Source organism: Saimiri boliviensis, chromosome 4 (genome assembly GCF_048565385.1).
Source record: "Saimiri boliviensis isolate mSaiBol1 chromosome 4, mSaiBol1.pri, whole genome shotgun sequence".
NCBI lineage: Eukaryota > Metazoa > Chordata > Mammalia > Primates > Cebidae > Saimiri > Saimiri boliviensis.
This window is the reverse complement of record NC_133452.1, coordinates 117308505-117334858: the sequence shown is the minus strand read 5'-3', so window position 1 is coordinate 117334858 and position 26354 is coordinate 117308505. Positions and strand designations below refer to the sequence as shown.

Below are 26354 nucleotides of genomic sequence, written 5' to 3'. Positions count from 1 at the left end.
GTAAGTACAGTAGATCTCAACTAACTTGTACCACTGAACATGGTAATACCATGAGGTGTCACAGCATCCCATGAGTTCAAGATATACTTCTCCTTGCATTAACTGTGTAGCAGCAACCCTACTTCCCTTAATAGGGGGTCAATCACTGCATCTGATATGGTAACTATTCACTGGAATAAGATCAAAGTGGCCCAGAAGAAATCATACCTTCTAAATCAAGGGAACCATTATTTAATTCTACAGAAGTACTCACAGATGGCTAGTAAGAATTATAAACCAGTATGCAAGATAAGAAGCAAACATTCTGTGAGTAACCACTCAAAATCACTAATAAATGAACTAATCATTATTAAATTAGGAAGAGTAGTATAAACTTCCATGCTCACTTCTATTTCTCAGTTACCAGTAACAAGTATATAGATTACGGGAGAAAGAGAAACGTAAGTACTCAATGGTCCCCAGCATTCTCTAAAATAAGGACAGACTTTTCAACTCATTTTACAAAGCTAGCAGTTTTAATACTCACACCTAACAAGAATAATAAGGCAAAGAAAAATTATAGACCAGTCTCACCTGCAAATTGATTTTTTTAAAAGACTCTCAATTGAGAGGGCAGCAAATCAAATCCAACAACACATTTAAAAACAAACAACAACAAAAAAACCCCACCAAGATGGCCAATTTTGGGTTTAAGCTAGGAATGCAAAATTAGTTTCAGTATAATCTAGCCACATAATACATTATATACCACTTGAAAGAATAAACCAAAACAAAAAAAGCTTTATATGATCATCTTATAGATACTTCTGTTTCTTCATAGATACAAAAAAGGTCCCTTATAAAATGCATTCATTTAACAAATACCTACTGAGTATGTTTCAGCCATCATTCTAAGGAGATGTACACAGCTAAATAAAAACACAAAAGCCTCTCGTGAGACTTAATTCTAGTGAGGAAAAGACACAATATTTAAAATCATAGTATGTACTACTCGAATTATCTTCAAAACATTTCTTAAATCAATAAGAACACAAACAACCCAACTGAAAGTTACTTTAAGCAGAAAACTGAAAAAGCCAACACATTTTTTAAAACATACAACTTCATTTCCAAATAAATTAAACACAGACTAGTGAACTTTCATTTCACACTCACCAAACTAGCAAAAACTAAAAATATATGGCAATATCAAAATTTAGAATATAGAGCAACTAGAAGGCTTATATGCATCTAATGAGAATTACATTAGTACAAACAGCAAAATAACTTGTCATTATCTACAATGCTGAAGATGCATATAAATTACGACCTATCAGTTCTATTCCTATGTATGTACTCTGCACATATACAACAGAAAACTTGTACAAGAATGTTCACTGCACAATTTTAACAGCAAAAAACTAAATATTCACACTGATTAGTACGTGGCATAGTCATACACAATGAAATTATACTTTCTTCAATAATATATATAAATGTCTAGAACATGAAGATGAATGAAAGCAAGCAAGCCATTTCATATAAAGTTCAGAAGATATAAAACTAAGTAAGAATACAACATGGTAAAACTGTAAGGCAAAGCAAGGGAGTAACACAAACAAAATTTAGAATAGTAGTTATTTCTAAGGGGGAAACAGAAGAAATGGCATCAAGAAAAACACGGGGGACTTCAAAATGACTACCTCAAACTTCACACTTTCTACGATCAATAGTTAGCTAAGCATAAAAGTGTATCAAGTAAACATCAAAGTTGTTGACATTTGGAAGACTGCTGAGATAGGCAGCTCTAAAGTGGCTCCTTAAAGACCCCACTTCTGCATTCATAACCTGGGCAATATTAGCTTGAGTGTGGGCTGGCACTAGTGACTCACTGCTAAGAAACAGAATATGAACAAAAGTATTGGGATGTCACTTTTCAGATAAGATGACAAAAAGACTGGCTTCCATCTTATCATAATTGTGTCTTTTGAAAGACAAAGATTTAATATTGATAAAGTACAACTTATTAAGGTTTATCCTATGAATCATGCTTTTGATGCCGTATTTAAGAACTCTTTTTCTAACTTAAAGTCACCAAGATTATATCCTTTAATTTCTCTTTTTAAAACTTGAGACAGAGTCTTGCTCTTGTCACCCAGACTGGAGTGCAGTGGTGTGATCTTGGCTTACTGCAACCTCTACTTCCTGGATTCAAGAGATTCTCCTGCCTTGGCCTCCCCAAGGCTGGGATCACAGCAGTCTGCCACCACCCCAGTTAATTACTGTATTTTTAGTACAGACAGGGTTTTATCATGTTGGCCAGGCTGGTCTTACATTCCTGACCTCAAGTGATCTGCCTGCCTCAGCCTCTCAAAGTGCTGTGATTATAAGTGTGAGCCACCACATCCAGCTTCCCTTCATTTCTTCTAAAAGTATTACACTTTTATAGTTTAGATTTATGATTGATTTTTGGATATAGTGTAAAGTAAGACTCAAAAAAATCATTTTTTCCATATAATAATCCAACTTTCCCAGCAAAATTTTTTTTAATTGAATGGAATTAAACTGAATTAGCACAACTGTTGAAAATCAACTGACATAAATATAAAGGTTTCTTTTAGGACTCTGAATTTTATTCCGGTGCTCTATATGCCTGATCAACTGCAATACTACACAGTCGTTTACTGAGTTTTATTGTATGCTTTGAGATCTGAGGATGTAATTCTCTAATGTCATTTTTCTAGTTCAAAATGTTTTTGGCTACTGTAGATCCTGTTGACAGCCACATAAATTTTAGGATTGGCTTATCAGTTTCCCAAAAATATTTTTAATGTCTGTGTGATTTTAATGGAGACTGTGTTCAACTTATAGGTCAGTTTGAGAGAAAAGTGATATAACTGCATCTTTACAGCACTGTGTTTTCAACGTAATAATATGAAATTGTTTATTTAGGATCTTCTTTAATTTTTAACAGTAATTTTCCGTAGTTTTCAGTGTAGAAATCTTACACTTTTTTGTTCAACGTGTTGTGGAGTACTTTTTCCCCCGTTTTTGATGGTTTCTTTCTTTTTTTCTTTTTTTTTTTTTTTTTTTTGAGATGGAGTTTTGCTCTTGTTACCCAGGCTGGAGTGCAATGGCGTGATCTCGGCTCACCGCAACCTCTGCCTCCTGGGTGGTCCAGGCAATTCTCCTGTCTCAGCCTCCTGAGTAGCTGGGATTACAGGCACACGCTACCATGCCCAGCTAATATTTTGTACTTTTAGTAGAGACGGGGTTTCACCATGTTCACCAGGATGGTCTCGATCTCTTGACCTCGTGATCCACCCGCCTCGGCCTCCCAAAGTGCTGGGATTACAGGCTTGAGCCACCGCACCTGGCCTTGATGGTTTCTGATTGGAATTGTTTTCATTTCATTTAAATTGTCTGTTTCTAGTTTTCATATGAATCATACTTGTGATCCTGCTAACCTTACTTACTGTTTGTATTTGTCCATATACAGGTTCTTTGAAATTTTCTACCTATAGAATCTTATGTCAGCTGTGAAAGTAAGACAGTAATAATTCTTATTTTTCAGTTTGGATGTATTTACTTCAGTATATATTTAAATAACTAAAAAATAAAAATAAATATTTCAGTAAATTTATTTATTTAATTATGTATATTTATTTAGACTTATTAAGTAAACTTATTCATTTACTTATGTATATTTATTTATTTATTTAGACTTTTTTTTTAATGGTTTTAAAGTGTTTTATTTTTTACAAATATACTGGAGAATCATGCAATGCTGCCAGCATTGGATGCAATCTGGGGCCACAGGTCTGCACACTCCTTTGCTACTGGTCCTGTAATGGCAGAACCTTTTATTGCACTGGCTAGATTCACCAGTACAATGTTAAATAGCAGTGCTGAGAGCAGACATGCTTGTCTTGCACCTAATCTTACAAGAGAATTATTCAGTCTTTCACCACTAAGTATATAATGTAGCTATAGGTTTTTCACAGATGTCCTTTGTCAGGTTGAGGAAGATCCTCTCTATAACTACTTTGCTGATAATTTTTAATCGATGATAGATACTGGAATTTTTTTGTATCTATTGAGATCATCATTATTTCTGTCCTATGTATATTAACATATATGTTAAGTAAATTAATTTCTGGTTATTAAAGCAACCTTACTTTTCTGAGATGAATTCACTTTTGTCATAGCATATAATTCTTTTTATATGATGTGGGATTCAGTTTCCTAAAATTTTAAGAATTCTATGTCTACATTCATGAGGGATATTCGTTCATAGTTTCCTTTTCTTGTGATGTCTCAACATAATGTTGGTATGAAGGAAATAATGGACTCAATTGAGTTGAGAAGTGTTCCTTCATCCTCTATTTCCTAAAAAGGTTTATGAAGGATTGGTATAATTTCTATTTATAATACATAAATAGAAATTGGTACAATTTCTTACTTTAATACATAATTGGTATAATTTCTTAAATACATAATATGTGAAATTCTTCACATATTTCTTATGTAAAGAAATCTAGGTATGGGGTTCTCTTTGTGGGAATATTTTAAATAACTAATTCAACTTCTATATTTGCTGTAGTGCTATTTCTTCTTAAATCAGTTATAATTTATTCAACTAGAAAATTGTCTAGGAATGTATCTACTTCATCTAATTTGTTGGTATAAAGTTACTCATAATATTCCTTTGTAACCCTTTTAATTTCAACAAAGTTGGTAATGCCACTTCTTTCATTCCTTATTTTGATAATTTATATCCGTTTTCTCTTTCTCTCCCCTTCCCTGATGTCCTAAGTCTAGCTAAAGATTTGCTGATTTTTATTTTTTTCAAATAACTTACTTTAGTTTGAATTTTTGCTATTGTTTTTCTGTTTTCTATTTCACTAGTGTCTCCTCTGACCTTTATTTTTCTTTTGCTTGTTTAAAGTTCAGTTTGCTCTTCTTTCTCTGTTTACCTAAGGTAAAAGTTTAGGCACTTGAGAATTCTTTAACAGAGGAGTTTAAACCTGCAAATTACCCTCTAATCTCTGCTTGAGCTATATCCCATAAATTTTGATATGGTACATTTTTATTTTCATTCTGTTCAAAACCTTCTTCAATCTACCTTGTGATTTCATCTTGATCCATGGGTTATTTAGAAGTATGTAGTTTAAATGCCAATTCCTTGTGGATTGCCAAGATTTCTTTCCATTTCTGGTTTCTAATTTAATTATATTATATTGGAAAATGCATTCTGTATGATTTTAATACTTTTAAATTGACTGATAATTATTTTATAACCGCTGATATAGTCTACACTGAAGAACATTCCATATGTACTTAAAGTGAATTGTGTTCTGCATCCATTGGGATACAATTTTCTATATTTGTAAGTTCATCAATATTGTTGTTTACATCTTCTTAACCCTCACTGATTTTTTTAATTGTCCTATCAACAAACAATTATTTCCTAACCAATAAAGAGTTGGTTACTCAAATTTCCAACTAATGTTGTTGAGTTACCTCTCTGATCAACTCTGTCCATTTTGAATTTGTGTATTTTAAAGCTGTTAATAGGTGCATATACAATTATAATATTTGTCATTTTAATTATTAACCATTGTATGATTATAAAATGTTCCTGTTTGTGTTAAAGTTGATTTTGATTTTTTTTTTTTTTTTGAGACGGAGTCTCGCTCTTGTTACCCAGGCTGGAGTGCAATGGCGCGATCTCGGCTCACCGCAACCTCCGCCTCCTGGGTTCAGGCAATTCTCCCGCCTCAGCCTCCTGAGTAGCTGGGATTACAGGCACGCACCACCATGCCCAGCTATTTTTTTTGTATTTTTAGTAGAGACGGGGTTTCACCATGTTGACCAAGATGGTCTCGATCTCTTGACCTTGTGATCCACCCGCCTCGGCCTCCCAAAGTGCTGGGATTACAGGCTTGAGCCACCGCGCCCGGCCGATTTTGATATTAATATAGTCATTTCAGCTGTCAAAGAGTTACTAATTACATGACATCTTTTTCTAACCTTTTCTTTAGTCTTTTACTATTTGTGTCCCTGAATCTAAGGTGTTTCTCTTATAGATAACACATTGATGAATCTTCATTTTTGATACACTGTGACAACCTCATTTGGTTGTGGGTATTTAGACCATTTACATATAAATTGTTGATATGGCTGTAATTACATTTGCCATTTTAAATTTTATTATGTCTTTTTTGTTGTTCCAAGCTTTTGCTTTATTACTTTATTTTGTATTAAAAGTTATTTTCTAGATTACTCATTTCTGTCTTATTTTATAGATATTTGTTTACAGATATATAAAATAAGTGTATTTGGAGTCATTTTTTTAGTGGTTGTTATAGGGATTATACTACACACCTTAATTTATCAAAGTTACCTTCAATTAATATTCACACAATACAGGCAAAATATATCTTTTTAAAAACTTGCTCCAGCCGGGCGCGGTGGCTCAAGCCTGTAATCCCAGCACTTTGGGAGGCCGAGGCGGGTGGATCACGAGGTCGAGAGATCGAGACCATCCTGGTCAACATGGTGAAACCCCGTCTCTACTAAAGGTGCAAAAAATTAGCTGGGCATGGTGGCGCGCGCCTGTAATCCCAGCTACTCCGGAGGCTGAGGCAGGAGAATTGCCTGAACCCGGGAGGCGGAGGTTGCGGTGAGCCGAGATCGCGCCATTGCACTCCAGCCTGGGTAACAAGAGCGAAACTCCGTCTCAAAAAAAAAATAAAAAATAAAAATAAAAATAAAAAAATAAAAAATAAAAAAATAAAAACTTGCTCCAAAATAGCTCTAATTCCTTCTCTTTTTTTCTTTGTGCCATTCTCATAAATATGCGTTATATCTATATAGTATAAACCCTAAACCCATCATTTACAGTATTATAATTATTGTTTTATACAATCTTTTCCAAAGGTAAGAAAAGGAGAAAAAAATAGTGTCTTTATATTAAACATTAACCATTTATATTAAAATAATTTCTGATTTCTTTCTTCCTATGAATTTCATTTACTGCCTAGTGTCATTTCCTTTCCTCCTTTCACATTCTTGTAAGATAGGTCTTCTTGCAGCGAATTTTCTCAGGTTTTATCTTGGAATAACCTATTCCACCTTCATTTTTAGAGGATTTTAGAAGATACAGAAATCTTTATTTATTTTTTTTCTTTTCATTTTAGTGCTCTCTGGTGTCTACTATTTCACATCAGAAGTTAGTCATTAATCATAAAGATGGTATCATGTAATATTTTGGCTGCTTTTAAAATTTTCTCTTTGTCTTCGGCTTTTAATAACTTGACAATGATTTGTCCAGGTCTGTATCTCTGTTTCTCCTACTTGGGCTTCACTGAGCTTCTTGGATAGGGAGATTTGTGTTTGGTCATAATTTCTTCAAATTTCTTTTCCTGTCCACTTCTTTATCATTTCATTCTGGGATTTCCATCACACATACATAGGTAAACTTGATGGTGATCCACAGATCTCTGTGGCTCTGTTGATTTCTCTTTAATTTTCTTTCCTCTCTGATCTTGAGATTAGATTATTTACTTTGAAATTCACTGATTCTTTCTTCTGTCATGTCAAACCTATGGTAAGACCCTCTAGTAAATTTTTCACATCAGTTACTATATTCTTCAATCTCAGAATTTTCATTGTGTTGTTTTTAAAATGATTTTCATCTCATTTTTTAATATCTCTACTTGTCACACTTCCTTCTCATTCTTAGCTTACTTTGCTGCTTTCAACTGATTTACAATAGTTGTTTTGAAGTCTTAGTCTGCTAAATCTAACATCTAGAAATACTGCTTCTACTATCTGCTGTTTTCCTTACTATTGTTCACATTTTCCTATTTCTTTGCATATTTCATAATTTTATTGAAACTGGACATGTTAGACAATATGTTGTAGCAACTCTGTATTGTGCTTTTTGTCCCTGAACATTGGCTTTTATTTCTTTGTTCACTTATTTGGCAGGGTTAAGTCTGTAAAACATGTTTTCCACACAGTGTGCAACTGTTGATGTCTCTACTCATTTTAAACTATTTTTTTAGGTTTTTTAAAAAAATTTTATCCCAAATCAAAAAAAATATTTATTTAAATTCCTGTTTTTAAGCCTGACTGCCTAGGGATTGCCCCTGTGTCTATATAGTTTAATAATCAGACAATAACCAGGAATAAACTTTGCTCAAACAACTCAAGCCAGTAAGACTTCCAGCCTTTGCAAATGACTCTGTATGTTGGTAGGAGAATTAAAAGTTCAGGCCAATTGGCCCTGGCTTTTCCTTTCTGGTTTCCTACACACATGTAAAGAGCCTCTGGGGCAGCCAGGAGTACATGACTAGATTGGGCCTGCTCCAGTCACCAATACACATTTATGCAGCTTCAGCCAGACATATGCTTGTCCCAATCATGACCACAATCCCATGCTAATAGAATCCTGGGTCCTCTCCACTAACAAGACTCCAAGATTGTCACTTCCATAAACAATGGCGCTAGAAGTGAGCACCACCCAATTGAGTGAGTCCCCTTCTACTAGAGCAGGACAGCTGTAGGTCTTCTCTGGATCCAACCTGTCCTGGCAGATCTTCTGCAATAACCACACTGGAAGTTGGGGGTGGGGAAACACAACATCCCCTAGGCTAAAATACAAGAAACTACCTCTGTCCCTTAGCAGTTTATTTATTTATTTATTTATTTTGAGACGGAGTTTCACTCTTGTTACCCAGGCTGGAGTGCAATGGCGCGATCTCGGCTCACCGCAACCTCTGCCTCCTGGGTTCAGGCAATTCTCCTGCCTCAGCCTCCTGAGTAGCTGGGATTACAGTCATGCGCTACCATGCCCAGCTAATTTTTTGTATTTTTAGTAGAGACGGGGTTTCACCATGTTGACCAGGGTGGTCTCGATCTCTTGACCTCGTGATCCACCCGCCTCGGCCTCCCTAAGTGCTGGGATTACAGGCTTGAGCCACCGCGCCTGGCTCCTTAGCAGTTTTTAAGCATAAACACTTCTCAGACTGTTGCATGTTTTTCATTGATTGTTAAAGAACTGAAGTTGTTGCTTTCTGTTCGGTTTTGTCCAACTTCATATTTGTTTTCTGGTGAAAAAAATCTGCCAGCTTTAATACTTGGCCATGGCTGAAATCCCACCCCACTCTCTCAATCTTAACAACATGGAAGTATACATTATTCTCTCTCATTAACAAAGTAAGAAATTCAAGTGAGTTGCCCTAAGTTACATAGAAATTTAAAAACTCATTAATTTCACAAATATTTGAGCACTTACTCTGCACCAATATCTGTTCTATGTGCTTAAAATACATCAAGGACCAAGAGAGATAAAGATTCTTGCCCTAGCACAGTATAAATTCTATCAGAGGGATATAAACAATAAACATAAATAAATTATATAGTGCATCAGAATGTGACTAAAGGCTGTAAAGAAAAAAAAACAGACTAGGATAAAATGAGTCAGAGATTGTAGGTAGACCTTATTCACAGGTAACATGTGAGCAATGATTTGAAGGCTAAAGGAGTTTAATTAGTCAAGCAAATAACCAAAGGAAAACCATTCTAGCCAAAGGGAACATAAAGCAAAGACTCTGAGGTAGAAGTGAAACTGAAAGGATAAAAGAACATTAATAACAACATTAATACAACAGTGATGGAGAGATGTACTATTTATCTACTATCATGTAATAGACTACTACTCAAAACTAAGTGGTTTAAAAAACACATTTATTATCACAGATTCTGAGTTAAGAATATGAGCACAGTTTAGCTGGATCACCAAGCTAAGAATTTCTCCCAAGGCTGCAATCAAAATGTTAGCCAATACAGCAGTTATCCCTAGGTTTGGTTGGGGAAGAACCTGCTTCCAGGTTCACTCACATACCTTTTGGCAGGATTCAGTTCCTCACTAGCTGTTGGCTGGAGGTCGCTATCAGTTCCTAGCTATGTGGGTCTCTCCATAACGCAGTACAAAAATGACAGCTTGCTTAGTATGAGCAAGAAAGAGAAAAAGAACCAAGGAAAGAGTACAAGCAAGACAAAGTCACTGTCATCTACCTCATCTCAGAAGCGATATTCCTTCAGCGTCATTTTTGCCACATTCTTGTTGGCAGATGCAAATTTCTAGGTCCAGCACATACTTTCAAGAGGAGGGGATTACATAAGGGCATGAGGTGGACAACATTGTGAGCTATCATGAGAGTTTGCCTAGCATAGCAAAATAGTAGATAAGGACAAAGAAGTTTGTGGGGTGGGGAAGAATGTCATATCATATAAGGCCCTGCAGGCCCCAGTAATGACTTCATCTTTTTCTGTGAATTAAATGGGAAGTTACTTCAGGGTTTTGAGCAGATAAGAAACAGAAGTGTCCTGTTTTTACAGAATCTCTCTGACTGCTATATTGTGAATAAAACAAGGGTAGAAAAGACAGGCTCCTGTAATAACCTCAAAAGAGACAACGGTGGCTTAAACAGGATTATAGCAAGAAAAAAAAGTTAGTGAGAAATGGTCAGATTCTAGACAAATTGTGAAAATCAAACACAAGGGAATTTCCTACCATATTTGACACAAAATATGAAAGATTAAGATTCAAGGATGACTCCAAGGTTATCAGCCTGAGCAACTCTATCCTTCCAGTTGCTATCTACTATAGGAAAAAATCTACTGTATGACAGATTAAATGTCGGTTGCTTTAGAAACATTAAATTTGAGATGTCTTTGATTTTTTGGCAGAAAGTTCTGTAACAGTTGGACATAGGATTGTGAAGTTCCAGAAAAGTCTGTACAAAGATTCAAAACTGGGATATGGTGGTATAGGTGATATTTAGAAGGAAGCAATGGTATAAAATCAGCCAAGGATTAACTGAAACAGTTAATCTTAATCAAAGATTAACCCCTGGGGCATACAAGTGTTTTTAAATGTCAGAAAAAAGAGAAAGAACCAGCAAAGGAAACTCAAAAGGTACAACCAAGAATATACAAAGAAAAACCAAGAGCTTATGTCTCAATCTCCGAAATTTGGAGTGTGAAGGAAGGTTTATGATATCAATGTAACAAATCAGCAGTTCATTTAGAGATAAAAAGTACAAACTAGTTTTAAGTCCAAGAGATCACTTGCTTTCTTAATATTTCCATTTGGAAACAAATTTTTAGGCTACTAGGTCTCTAGAGATTATCTAGATAATCTCTTGGGCAAACTTAACAAGAAACCACTTAGAAAACATCCCCTATGATTAACAATATTTTCTTTTATAAAGGAGAAAAAGGAGCAGGAGACAGGATATATCAAACAAGATTTTATAAAAAGGATTTTGAATCAAACAAATCTCAAAATTAGTCTCAGTCCTTCCATGTTGTCTTGAAAAGCATTTTATTAGAGATGTTTTCAAAATAATATCGTTAAGAAAATTGAAATTTGATGAGATGCTAGTCAGTTCTTTCTATATTAACTTTCTTATATCATTACACTAACATAGAAAATTTCTCTTGTTCTCTTATCTGATTTGAACAAACAGCAGTGAATAACACTTATTTAACACTAACCACATGTCTCACACTCCTAACATCATGAATGTTACTACTTTATCACCATTTCACAGGTGGAGAAATCACAGAGAAGTCAAATGACTTCAAAAGTCTCATGTACTCTTCTCAAGTTAGATTCTAGGGATTGTAAACCCTGCTACAATTTGAATGTGTTCCTCAAAGTTCATGATCACTACCAAATATAGTAGGTTTGGGAGGTAGGACCTAACGGGAGGTGTCTGGGTAATGAGAGTGACCACTCATGAGTGGATTAATGTCATTATCATCTGAGTGGGTTCATTATAAAAGGATATGTGTGCCCTCCTCCACTGCCCTTTTGTCATGGGATGACAACAAGAAGGCCCTTACCAGATGCCAGTTTCTTCATCTTGAACTTCCCAGCCTCCAAAACTATGAGCCAATAAATTTCTGTTCCTGACAAATTACCAAATTTCAAGTATTCTATTTTAATAGCACAAAAGACACTAAAATAAACCCAAGTTCAAAATACACAAACAAGGCTTCAGATACAAATTATCAGCACCTAATCAATAGAGAATGAAGAGAAACTTCCCAAAAAACTCTCATAGGTGCTCTAAAAGTCTGGCATAGAAACTAGAACTTACAAGCTTCCCAGTCCATCTTATTCTCCCTTAGTTCCATAACTTAATTCATCTAAATATGTGTACACTTTGGGTCACTCCTATTTTTACTACAAAATTGTTTTAACAGCAAAAAAATAATTTATTAAACACCTAATAAACTGGGATTTTTTACTATGAACGTCCATACAACAACAAAAAAAATGCAGTAAAGATGTTTTAAATGTACGTATGTAATATCTTCTAAAAGCTGCATATGATACACCCAAATACTGTCAACAACCCCACTGATCATCAACACTAGCATAGATAAATAAACTATGGTATATTAATATAGCAATAAGAATCAACAGAGTACTGTTGCCTGCATGAATATAGATGTTTCAAATATAATGTTACGCACTAAAGAAGCCAAACACAAAACATTATGAACAATATGATTCAATTTACATCTATACACAAAAATGATACCCTGAAAACCAGTGTCAAGAGAAGAAAGTCTATGTGGGTGATATGGTATGGCTCTGTGTCCCCACCTAAATCTCATCTTGAATTGTAATAAACCCCATGTGTCATGGGAGGGACCCCGTGGAAGGTAATGAAATCATGGGGATGGGTATTTCCAAAGCAGTTCTCATGATAGTTAGTCTCAAGAGATCTGATGGTTTTATGTAAAGGGGAGGTTCCCCTGCACATGGTCTTGTCTGCCACAACGTTAAGATGTGACTTTGCTCCTCCTCACCTTCCACCATGATTATGAAGCCTCCCCAGCCATGTGGCACTGGAGTCCATTAAACCTCTTTTTCTTTATAAATTACTCAGTCTTGGGTATATCTTTATTAGCAGCAGGAAAACAGGTTAATACCATGGGGAATTAATAGGCCAACTACAGATGAGCTGAACAAAAACAGCCTCAAGTAACTCCTGCTTAGGTTTTGGGATAGTTTTATTTTACCCTCTACCTTCCATTAATTTCTTTTAAATAAATTTCGTTTTACTTAATATTTTTTCTCCCTTCTTATTTTTGTATGCCTGCAGGGGTTGTAGAAATAGAGCCCAAATATAAAGATAAAAATAAATTTGAAATAAAAACAATTTAGTTAGATAAAAGGCTAAAACATAGACAACATCAGGGATAAAAGGACTGCATTGCAGGCTTAAATATGAAATTAAACAGAACTCAGGACTAAAAGTCACACAGGAGCAGTTTTATGAAAGAAAATAGTAGGCTAGGTGTGGTGGCTTATATCTGTAATCCCAACACTTCAAGAGGCTGAGATAGAAAGATTTCTGGAGCCCAGACACCACTGTGCTCTAGCCCAGGAAACAGTGAGACCCTGAGAAAAGAGAAAGAGAGAAAAAAGGAAAGAAAGAAAGAGAGAGAAAGAGAGAGAGAGAGAGAGAGACAGGAAGGAAAGAAGGAAGGAAGGAAGGAAGGAAGGAAGGAAGGAGAAAAGAAAGAAAGGAAAGGAAAGGAAAAGAGAAAAGAAAGAAAGAGGTAAAGAAGATTGAAGATAAAGAATGAGAACTTAAAACATTCAAAAGAAATAAAAGGTACAAATCCTTAAAGATTCTGGGGTGGGCATAACCTCACCAGATGAGAAAGTGTCCTGATCACAGAGTCCTTAGGTATATAGAGAATAGGGCAGAAATGACCAACTTTACCCTCTCATGCTCCAACAAGCTCCAGAAAACTGTATCTACTTTGTAAGTAGCTTCATTTAACTGAGGATTGTTAATAACTAATCAGCAGGTAGGAAGTGTTCATAAGAAGCAGCAGCAGACAGTCTGACTTCTGTCAACTTGTCAGGACAAAACACCCAAAATTCCATAAATAAAACATAATATTCTTAAAAAATGTGGTTTCCTAGGATTTGCAGAGATCCTTTCAGGGTATTCATAACATCAATGCTATTTGCATAATGATACTAAGATATTATTTACCTTTCTACTATGTTTACAGTTAAACTGATGGTGCAAAGACAACAATGGATAAAACTGCTGCCCCTTTACAGGAATCAAGACAGTAGACTCACATTATGCTGGCAGTCATTGTATTCTTCAGGAAGGACAGAGATTTGAGACTTTTATTCACAGAAGTCCCTTTGGAGCTGTAAAAATTCTAGTGTCCATATTTGCATATATATCCTGTCAATATTCTGTGTGACAGGAAATACACATAAACCATGCTGTACTTGAGTATCAAAACATCTCAATTTCGTTAATGCTCTTTCAGTTGTGAGCTACACTAGCTACTTTTTTTCAAAGAACACATTTTAACTTGAAAGAACAACTGACAGATAAGCAATGGTTATCCAGACTTAAGGATTAGACAGGCTTTCTCAAAAATGAACAGTAAGACTATCACTCAAAGGGAAATAAATGACAGTATTTGTTACCAATGATAAAACTGAAGCATTCAAGAGAAAATTAGAATGTTGGAACACTTGAATCTATCTGTGAGCTTAACAGCTTCTTAATACATACTTTTCTGAAAAGAATAATGGTGATATTGGGAGGTCAATCCAAAATGGCCAAATAGGAACAGCTCTGGAGTGGGGTTCCCAGAGGAAACAATGCAAAGGGTGAGTGATCACCACATTTCCAAATGAGTTTTTACCACCCACAGACCAGGAGATTCCCAGGTTGAAAAGCACAAGTTTCCAGCACAGCTGTTCAGTTGGTGCCTCAGGTCTGTGCACAAAACTCACACAAATCTGGGCAGCCTTTTCAACTGGTGCCTGGAATGCCTGGGAGACAGAGCCACCCATTTAAAAGAAAACAAAAAAAGGGAGCTGAAACAGGAAGCCAGGTGATCTGGCTCAGCAGGTCCCACCCCAACAAAGACCAGCAATCTGAAATGCTCCGGATTGACAGTTTCAGAGCAAGCACAGCTGGACCCAGGCAGTCCAGCTCAGCGGGGGGAAGGGCATCCACCGTTATCTAGGCAGTCCACCATCACTGAGGCAGTCTGCCATTACTGAGGCAGACCAGCATTACCGAGGCAGTTCTAACTATACCCCTATAAACAAAACTGCAAGGAAGTTCATACAGCAGCTGGGCAGAGCTCATGGCAGCTCAGCAATGCCTCTGCTGGCAGACTGAGACTAGACTACCTCCTTGCTGGGCAAGGCAGCTCTGAAAAAAGGCAAGAGCATGTCAGGAACTTATAAATAAAATCCCACCTTCCCAGGACAGAACACCTGGGAAAAAGGTGGTTATGAGTTCCACTGCAGCAGACTTAAACGTACCTGCCCAGCAGCTCTAAACAGAAGAATGGAGCTCCCAGCTCAGCACCTGAGCTCCTATAAGGGACAGATTGTCTCCTCAAGAAGCTCCCCGGCCCCCATATATCCAAAGAGACACTTCATTAAGGAGAGCTCAGGCTGACATCTGGCAGGTACCCTTCTGGGACTAAGATAATATAAGAAGAAACTGGCAGCAACCCTTACTGTTCTGCAGCCACCACAGGTGACCCCAGGCAAGCAGGGTCTGGAGTGGACCTCCAGCAGTCCTACAGCAGAAGGGCCTGACTGTTAGAAGGAAAACTAAAAAACAGAAAGAAATAACTTCATCATCAACAAAAAGAATGTCCACTCAGAGACCTCATTGGAAAGTCACCAATTACAAAGACCACAGGTAGATAAATCCAAAAAGATAGGGAAAAAACAGAGCAAAAAGGATGAAAACACCAAAAACCAGAACGCCTTTCTTCCTCCAAGGGATCACAACTCTACACCAGCAAGGGAACAAAGCTGGATGGAGAATGAGTCTGATGAATTGACAGAAACAGGCTTCAGAAGGTGGGTAATAACAAATTTCTCTGAGCTAAAAGAACATGTTCTAACCCAATGCAAAGAAACTAAGAACCTTGAAAAAAGGCTAGGCGACATGCTAATGAGAATAAACAGCTTAGAGAAGAATATACATGACTTGATGGAGCTGAAAAAGAACATGAGAACTTTGAAAAACATATACAAGTTTCAATAGCCAAATTGACTAAGCAAAAGAAAGGATATCAGAGAGTGAAGATCAACTCAATGAAATAAAACGAGAGGGCAAGATTAGAGAAAAAAGAGTGAAAAGAAATGAACAAAGCCTCCAAGAAATACAGGATTATGTGAAAAGACCTAATCTATGTTTGATAGGTGTACCTGAATGTGACAGAGAGAAATAATCCAAGCTGGAAAACACTCTTCAGGATATTAACCAGGAGAGCTTCCCTAACCTAGCAAGGCAGGCCAACATTCAAGTTCAGGAATTACAGAGAACACCACAAAGATATTCCTCAAGAAGAGCAACCCCAAGGCACATAATCATCAGATTCACCAGGGTTTAAATGAAGGAAAAAATGCTAAGGGCAGCCAGAGAGAAAGGTCAGGTTACCTACAAAGGGAAGTCCATCAGACTTACAGCGGATCTCTAGGCAGAAACCCTACAAGCCAGAAGAGAGTGGGGGCCAATATTCAACACCCTTAAAGAAAAGAACTTTCAACCTAGAATTTCATATCCAGCCACACTAAGCTTCATAAGCAAAGGAGAAATAAAATCCTTTATGAACAAGCAACTACTGAGACTTTGTCACCACCAGGCCTGCCTCACAAGAGCTCCTAAAAGAAGCACGAAACATAGACAAAACAACCAGTACCGGCCACTCCAAAAACATACCAAATAGTAAAGACCATTAAAACAATGAAGAAACTGCATCAACTAACGGGCAATACAACCAGCTAGCATCAAAATGGCAGGATCAAATTCACATATAACAACATTAACCTTAAATGCAGATGGGCTGAATGCCCCAGTCAAAGGACACAGACTGGCAAACTGGATAAAAAGTCAAAACCATCGGTGTGCTGTATTCAGGAAACCCATCTCACATGCAAGGAGACACATAGGCTCAAAATAAAGGGATGGAGGAAGATTTACCAAGCAAATGGAGAGTAGAAAAAGGGCAGGAGTTGCAGTACTAGTCTCTGATAAAATAGACTTTAAACCAAAAAAGATCAAAAGAGACAAAGAAGGGCATTACATAATGGTAAAAGGATCACTTCAACAAGAAGAGCAAACTATCCTAAACATATACACACCCAGTACAGGAGCACCCAGATGCCTAAAGCAAGTTCTTAATGACCTACAAGGAGACTTGAACTCCCACACAATAGTAGTGGGAGACTTTAGCACTCCACTGTCAGTTGATCTGTCAGATCAACGAGACAGAAAATTAACAAGGATATTCCAGGATTTGAACTCAGATCTGAACCAAGCAAACCTAATAGACAAAAAAAAAAAAAAAAAGAAGAATGGTGATATTAACAAATGTGTTTTTTTAATGTATAATGGTATGCGTCAACATTTGGAAGACTATATTATTCACTGAACAAATATTTTCCAAATGGATGAGGCATACCGTCAAATGTCTTATTTGGCATGTCTTATTTTGCATTTGACAAATGAATGAAAGATCCATTCAAAGTGCAAATGGGCCAATGGATGTAATGGAGTATGAAAAGGCAGTGAGACTGTAAATTTGAATTAGTAATTTGAAAGTAATTAACACTCCTAAACATTTTTATTGAGGAAGATGACTAAAACTTTTTTAGGAGTTTTACAAGTTTAAACCTTTTGATCAGTTTCTCTTCTATGGAAAACCAACTAGCATCTAAACAAGCACCTACACTGGTACCTAAAAAAACCTGACACATATAGGAAAAACCCTGCCTCAGTAACTCTATTAAGTTATCATGAATTAAGCATCTAAACATTAATCTTAATACTCTAGAAAAGAGATTACCACATGATCTGTTAACAGAAAGCTTGTCTTTTGAAAACACACATGGAACCCTAACATAAATGACAAAGCATAAGTAGGTCTCATGGAATCAATGCTTAGCTTCCTTATCCCCCAAACCTCTCTCTCATTGCACATGCACATGAGACGGCTTATGAAAAGCCAATGACCTAGGCCACTGGTTTCTAAACTTGGCTGTGCTAAAATCAGAAACAATACCATTAGCTTTTTAGTAATAGATTCACAGGCTGCCTATCACACCAAAGTAAATCAGAATCTCTCTGGTTACAATCTAGCATTCCACATTATTTAAAAGGTCCCCAGTGGCCAGGCTCAGTGGCTCATGCCTATAATCCCAGCACTTTGAGGTCAGGAGTTTGAGAGCAGCCTGATCAACATGGCAAAACCTGGTCTCTACTAAAAATGCAAAAATTAGCTGGGTGTGGTGGTGAACACTTATAATCCCAGATACTCAGGAGCCTGAGGCAGGAGAATCACTTGAACCCAGGAAGTGAAGGCAGCAGTGAGCTGTCGCTCAGCCTGGGCAACAGAGGGAGAATCACTTGAGCCCAGGAAGTGAAGGCTGCAGTGAGCTGTCGCTCAGCCTGGGCGACAGAGGGAGAATGCATCTCTAAAAAAATAAAACAGTTTGAGGGCAGACACAGTGGGTGGCTCAAGCTGGTAATCCCAGCACTTTGGGAGGCCAAGGCAGGAAGATTACCTGAGGTCAGGAGTTCGAGACCAGCCTGGCCAACATAGTGAGCCCCATCTCTATTTAAAATACAAAAATTAGCCAGGCGTGATGGCGTGTACCTGTAATTCCAGCTACTACAGAGGCTGAGACAGGAGAATCACTTGAACCTGGGAGCGGAGGTTGCAGTGAGCTGAGACTGCATCACTGCATTCCAGCCTATACAACAGAGCAAGAGACTCTCTCTCTCTCTCTCTCTCTCTCTCTCTCTCTCTCTCTCTCACACACACACACACACACACACACACACACACACACACACACAAAGGGCCTTCAGATTTCTGAAGCTGCCCTTGGGAGTTCACATTCTAACAGGTAATATCCCCAGTATCATTTATCAAAACGCAGCTCACTTAACAGTAAGAAGCTCCAGATGTGGAAATGAGAACCACTTTGAGCTATGTCACTCACTAACAAAGTGATCTTCAACATCTCTCCCATCAGTTTCTTCATCTGTGAATGGTAGAAAATACAAAAGAAAGAGGGAGAGGGCATTCATGAAAACTAAGTAAGATGTTGAATGTAAAAGTCTTACGCAGTGCCTGGCAAGGTTACACAATGAAAATGTGTTCATATATTAGGGGGGACAGGAAGGATTAGATGAACTTAGCATCTGACGTAAGAGATGAATTAAAAACTATGTTTTTGATTTGAACCAGAAGACCTATTAGATGTGCCCTATTAGGGCAGTTAGACAGTATCTAGCATTTCAAAAGAAACAGGTGAACTTCAGGATAGTAACTACCTTTGAAACTGTGCAATCCTGTCAGGCTCTTAAGCTGTGGATCACCACTAGGTCAGAGCCAAAGGTATTAGCCATAGCTAAGATGGAGATCACTAATATTATAACAGTAATCATTCATATTCAATTAAAGTTTCTTGTTTTGATTCCACGCCCATAAAACAAATTTTTCAATTCATAATTTGGCTTTTTAAACAATTTTTTCCCCTAGATCAGTGTCTCAACTATCCTGTTCAAAGCAATATTTCTCACTATAACTTAAGTTCTACAGAAAATCAAGCCAAGTCCCAAGACATCTACTGTTTGTAATGATTAACTTATCTCCCAGGCATTTAAAATGATACTAACGGCACATTATCCTGGAGTAAACTGAGGACACACTATCTTTGGGAGGACTGAGAAAAATACTCCCTAAAATTCTTTTCTGTAGGCTTAATTCTCTCCATGGTGAAAATGGCTGCATGAATTAACATTCCAGTTTACAAGGCTTTTGTGAACTTAGTTACAAATTATTAGTCCAATGGTCTCTAAGTTCAATGATAAGACACAGTTGACTTCACTAACATATCTCATCACATGTTCTACAGAATAACTACACTTTAGTGTCACACAGGTGACAGACCTCTGCCCTAAAACTTCATGTATAAGTAATTTATACTTTATTTATACTAAAAAGGCAACAATCTACTTAATATAGTGCCATTTCAAAAATTTTAACTTAATTCAAAATTGTATTTTATATTTAATATTTTATTTTATTAATATTTATTAATTTATTAATTAATTTAATTTATTAATAGTTTATATTTAATATATTCATCGGAAATATTAAATTCTATTTTGAAATCTCATAAAATCTTTCTAAAATCTATCCCAAAGAAATAAAATTTCAAGGGGCTTACAGATTTTAGATCAGGATAAAGGCAAATTTAGAGCAAAGCAGCTGAATTAAAATCCAATCAAAATCTTGAAAAAATACCCCATTAACAGAAACTTCTGTAGATTTTTTTCAGTTTCCAATTTAATATCTTACTAAAATCTTACTGAGCATCTTACTTTATTACTGAAAAAAATGACATCCCTCTCCTAACTCAGCAATTATACTTTTTTAATAAAAGCACGTTTCATGTTTATTCAAAGAGAAAATTTCAGAAACATTTAGCTTTTCTATTATTATAAAGCTTTCATAATCTAATACTGAGATGGATCATTAAGAAAGGGAGAGAGGTGGAGCCACGCAACCATAAGTCCAAGATTAAAATGGCTCTATAGAGAACAATAAAGTTGGTAGTACAAATTCCCCAGAGACTGCAGTCTACTAATGGCAATACTTAAAACAAAATTTTAGAAAATTGAAATTTAAAATCAAGAGAACAAGAGTGTGAAATTGGTAATGATAAAAGGAGAGATGAGATTTAAAGTAACTTGACTAAACCACCACAAAGAAGTCTTACAAGTGAATCTAAATGAAGCAAAGTAGGTTAAAGAAGTTTCAGGATTTTGAGAATAAATACATATTATTTATTCCTGAGGTATAAAACAGAAATCTCATATGTGGTTTCCAAATTAAAAGTTTATACATAGCTTTATATTGTCATAGGAGTTATTAAGAAATTACTGTAGGCAGATAAGAGAGGAAGAGGGGTCCTTGGGAAGTTTGCATTTTTTAAAGCATCTCCAGAAAATTTTCTTGTAAAGCCCCAGCTGTTACAAGAAATAGAAATGCTTTTACACTATGGTGAGAGTGTAAATTAGTTCAGCCATTGTGGAAGACAGTGTGGTGATTCCTCAAGGATCAAAATACCATTTGACCCAGAAATCCCATTACTCAATATATACCCAAAGGATTATAAATCATTCTATTATAAAGACACAAGTACATGTATGTTTATTGCAGCACTGTTCACAATAGCAAAGACTTGGAACCAATCCAAATTCCCATCAATGATGACTGGATAAAGAAAATGTGGCACATATACACCATTGAATACTATGCAATCACAAAATGGATGAGTTCATATCCTTTGCAGGGACATAGATAAAGCTGGAAACCATCATTCTCAGCAAACTGACACCAAGAACAGAAAACCAAACACCGCATGTTCTCACTCATAAGTGGGTGTTGAACAATGAGAACACATGGACACAGAGAGGGGAACATCACACACATGGGCCTATCAGTGGGTGGAGGGCTGGGGGGATAGCATAGCCCTATCCCCCTGTCAGTGGGAGAGGGCAGGGGTTAGGGGAGGGACAGCATTAGGAGAAATACCTAATGCAGATGGCAGGGAAATGGATGCAGCAAACCACCATGGCATATGTATACTTATGTAACAAACCTGCACGTTCTGCACATGTACCCCAGAACTTAAAGTATAATTTAAAAAAATTTTTTTTAAACAACAACAACAGAAAAGAGCCAGGCTGGCAACCTTTGATATGCAAATGCAAGCCATTAGAAACTGGGTCCACCCAAACATGGCGATTCCTGCCCTCTTCTTCTTGCCCTTGCCCCACATACTCCTGGCAACATGGCTGCCCCTACATATCTTCACCTGTTTAGCACATCATGGCACCCTGTATTTGCATATTAAAAGGCTAGGGTGGGAAGGCCAGTTTTTATTTTGGAGGCTATATGAATGACATACCTGGTCAAGCCAATCCCCCGAGCCCTCTGCAAATCAAACCACCTCCTTCTACCCTCTTCATATACCTGGCTGGTATTCATGGCAAGTGGGGCTCCCTCCCTTGGCTTTGGAGTCCCCTCCCTCTATCTCTGTACAGGGGAGCTTCTTCCTTCTTTCTTCCCACTTCTTTCTTGCCTGTTAAACTCCCTGCTCCTTAAAACAACTCCACGTGTATCCGTGTTGTTTTTCCTAATTCAACTGGAGAGGAAGAACCTGGGATTCTCCACTCATCAAGTAGTATTTTGTTTAGAAGCCCAAATGAAAAAAGAAACTGAAAGATACTTACTATAGTATCCATATAATACAGTGTCCTCAATCTGTCTGCTGACATTAGCATTAGCCCAGTCCTAGAATAAAGGAAACAACAGAAATATTAATGAAACATACATCTGCCTAACAATTAGAGTTAGGTTTTAATATGACTGAATATCACTTCCAAAATCTATCCACTCAAATAAAAACAATCTATGTCTTCAACAACTGAGAGACAGACAATAGACAATTTCAACATGTAAATGCTGAGACAAGACAACACAGTTCTCGGAAAACGCAAAGACAAAAGGCACCTAACTCAGACTGAAAATCAGGAAGGGCTTCTCAAAAATGACTAAACTGAGACCTGAAAGGAAGGAGAATGATCTCAGCGAAACAGAGAAAACAGTAGGAAGGAAAGAAGGGAGAAAAGAACATAGACAGAACATTTGAAAAATACTTCAAGAAGCTAAATACAGATTCGATTGAGCTTTTGGAAAGGTTAAGAGAAAGCAGGTGGAGAGAGGGAGGAGAAGGACATATATGACAGAGACTTGTGAGTCATGCTGAGTATTTTGGTCTTTGTCCTAAGAGCAAGGAAAAATAGTGATAAATTTTATGCAGAGAGTAGCAAACCTGATTTGTACTTCAGAAAGAACATATTTGAGCATATTATACATTTTTTTAAAAATCTACATGAAAAATCAGTGTAATCCTTGCATTCATCCCATACAAGTGTTGTTCAAATTACTAAACGTAGAAAATTAATTCAAATTAATCTTTTCCAACAGAAAAAATATCTATACACTACTGTGTCAGAACTGAGGTATGATGTTAAGTATTTTGGCCTATACCCTAAATTCTATGCATGTGAAAAATTATACCTGGAGAGTCTAAAGGACTTATCACTCTATTAAGTAGAAAGGCACAATTTAGAATCCAGGTCAATTTTTTATCAACATTTTAAGAGGTCAAGTCAGTGTCAACATTCTACAAGTGCTCTTAAAAAAGGATATCTTAGATAATTTAGGATTTTTCTTTTCGTTTCTCCTTTTTTGCCCATAAGCACCTCTAGCAATGAGTAGCTATAAAATTCTTGCTGATAAATGCCTACAAGATAAAAAATGTAGAAAATCCAAACTTACTTCTACAAAGGCAAACCCTTGATACCCAAAGCACAATAAAAACAGTAAGTTTCTAATAGTAATTAGGAATAGTAACAAACCCTTAATATGTCAAATAGAAAAAGAGTTCAATACCAGCCTGACAAACATGGTGAAACCCCCTCTTCACTAAAAATACAAAAAATTAGGCGGGCATGGTGGTGCATGCCTGTAATTCCAGCTACTCGGGAGGCTGAGGCAGGAGAATTATTTAAACCTAGGAGGCGAAGGTTGCAGTGAGCTGAGATCACACCGCTGTGCCCCAGCCTGGATGACACAGCAAGATTCCATCTCAAAAAAATAAAAAATAAAATAAAAATAAATCACATAATATTAAAAAAATTTAATAAATAGAAAGTCACCCGTTCCCACATGAAAAGACTGTAAATACCAACTGCCATCCAAATTAATCTTAAAATTAATATATATCATCAATCGACATCCCATTGTGCTAGGAGGTGGAGAATATCAACATATTGATTTTAAAGATTATCTGAAAAAACAGACTAGGGCCAGAAATAAATTTGAAAAAGACTAACAAGGAGGAATTTCCCAATTACTATACCTTACTAATAAAACATGAAAATCTACTATTATTTAACTTTCACTTACCTATTGGCAAAATTTAAAACAGTAACATCCAGTAGTGTCAAAATATGGAGGAAAAGACATTTGCCAAACAGTAAGACAGTCTACCATGTAGACATTCTTTTCACACAAATTAGGATGGATATTAGTACATAGATATTTTATTCATTGGACAATACTACTTGTCCAACAAATTACCTCAGGATCTTTTAGGAAACTATAAGCTAGCCCAAATGGGCCTTTCCTTTCCCACACAGGAGGAGCTGTACCAAATTCCATTACTCATGGGACTAGAGACCCAAAATCTCCAGGTGTTCAGCAATTGGTATGTCCTAGTACTCAGTGAACAACTTGTACCTACTCAGCTCATATTACTTGGCACCCAAGACCAAGGTATTTATTCTACCTGCAAGACCATTCTTCTTGCCATATAAGAAGAGAGAAGAGGCCAGGTGCAGTGGCTCATGTCTATAATCCCAGCACTCTAGGAGACAGGAATTGCTTGAGGTCAGGAGTTTGAGACTATGCGTGGTAGCACACACCTGTAATCCCAGCTTCTTGGGAAGCTGAGGAATGAGAATTGCTTTAACCTGGGAGGCAGAGGCTGCAGCCAGCCAAGATGATGCCACTACAGTCCAGCCTAAGCAACAGAGCAATACTGTGTCTCAAGAAAAAGGAGAAAGAGAGAGAGAGAGAGAATGACTGGGAGGTTATATACCTCCGCTAAAGCACCTGCTTGCACTTTGGGAGAGTTTCTGTCAAATTACATAAGAACCTGAGCACTTATGGACCCTTGTCAGGGCAAATTAGAGCCTGTACCAAGTAGCATTTATTGTTTTTTGCCCAAGAGTCCTTTATCCAACAATATTCAGTGTAGGATTGTTTAAAATATTTTTAAAAGAAAAATGAAACTGGAGACAATCTAAATGCCAGAGTAGAAACAGTAAAATTTACCACTGTACATGCATAACATAGAATAACGTTGACGTTAAAAACAATGGGACCTACAGAAACCAGCATAGAAACTAGATATCCATGAAGTTCTTTTGAGTAGGGGTAAACAAAACAAATCACAACCAAAAGTTTTAACACATAGAATCTTTGTCTTAAAAAAATGTAATGAAAGAAAATACCCAAAGTTATTATAGAAAATAAATGAAAAGAAAATGTAAGTAGTGCTTACCACATAGAATGGAAAAGCACTGGGGAGAAATCTATGCAATGATTGAAAATTTTTTCATCAATGATTCAATTATCCGAATGAATATGTACATAATCAAAGCTTCAATTCCTAAGAGCTGTGCTTCTTCAGTGATTACTTCTGTATCCAAAGAGGAGTTTAAAAGGATTTTTGTAAGCTTTGTTTTGAGATAGGGTCTCACTCTGTCACCTAGGCTGCAAATGCAGTGGCATGATCATGGCTCACTGCAGCCTAGACCTTCCCAGGCTCAGGTGATCCTCCCACATTCAGGCTTCAGAGCAGCTGGAACCATAGGTGTGTGCCACCATGTCCAGCTAATTTTTGTATTTTTTGTAGAGACTAGGTTTCACTACATTGCCCAGGCTGTTCTTGAACTCCTGGGCTCAGGTGATCTCCCTGCCTCAGCCTCCAGGTTTATAGGTGCAAGCCACCATGCCTGGCCTAAAAGGAATTTGAAGATGAGTAAATTAAGAACAATCTATCAATGGGCCAGGGAATAATGATGACTATCTTTTCTTACTTCTTACATGTTATGCAAACTTCCCATCAATTTCCAAAACAGCCCCAGGAGGTAGTAATGTCTCCACTGAGAATCACTTAAAAATTAGTTTAAAATTGGACAAAATTCCAATCTCAAAAAAATATATATTAAAAATAGAAAGTCTGAAGGTTAACTTGAAGCAAAAGAATCATTAAAATTTAGCATCTTTTACTCTATAAGGATCTCTTGCCTAACCAGTTCTTGTGGCAACAAGAGTATTGCTGTTACTATTTTAAAGCTACAAATATGTGTAAAATATACAACATCACTCAAGTACTATTAGTGTATTTGGCTTTTACGTACTTTCTTGCCTCCAAGATACTTGATGTATTGTCAAGAGAGCTTAGTTTGTAAAACTTTCCTTCTAATTTTGGGAACCACTATGACCTTAATACGTTTTATAAACTATTGCCTCTCAAAGTAGAAACTAAAAGGAACTTCAGAGTCATTTAGGACAAAAAGGAATGTGAGACAATCAAGAACTAAATAAAGAATATTAAAGAA

At 36.7% G+C, this 26354-nt stretch overlaps 1 protein-coding gene across 10 annotated transcripts in view; it reads right to left on the bottom strand.

Annotated features, from left to right (window-relative positions):
• The window catches only part of LMBRD1 (LMBR1 domain containing 1), a 170111-nt gene that overhangs the window by 130226 nt on the left and 13531 nt on the right, over positions 1 to 26354 (bottom strand). For all 10 annotated transcript variants that reach the window (XR_012517315.1, XR_012517317.1, XR_012517319.1 and 7 more), the window contains exon 3: positions 22392 to 22452. Coding sequence is in view for 1 of the 10 variants with exons in the window: in XM_003926345.4 (XP_003926394.1) it covers positions 22392 to 22452 (61 nt within the window). In the remaining 9 variants the exon portion in view is untranslated. The remainder of the gene's footprint in view (positions 1 to 22391; positions 22453 to 26354) is intronic.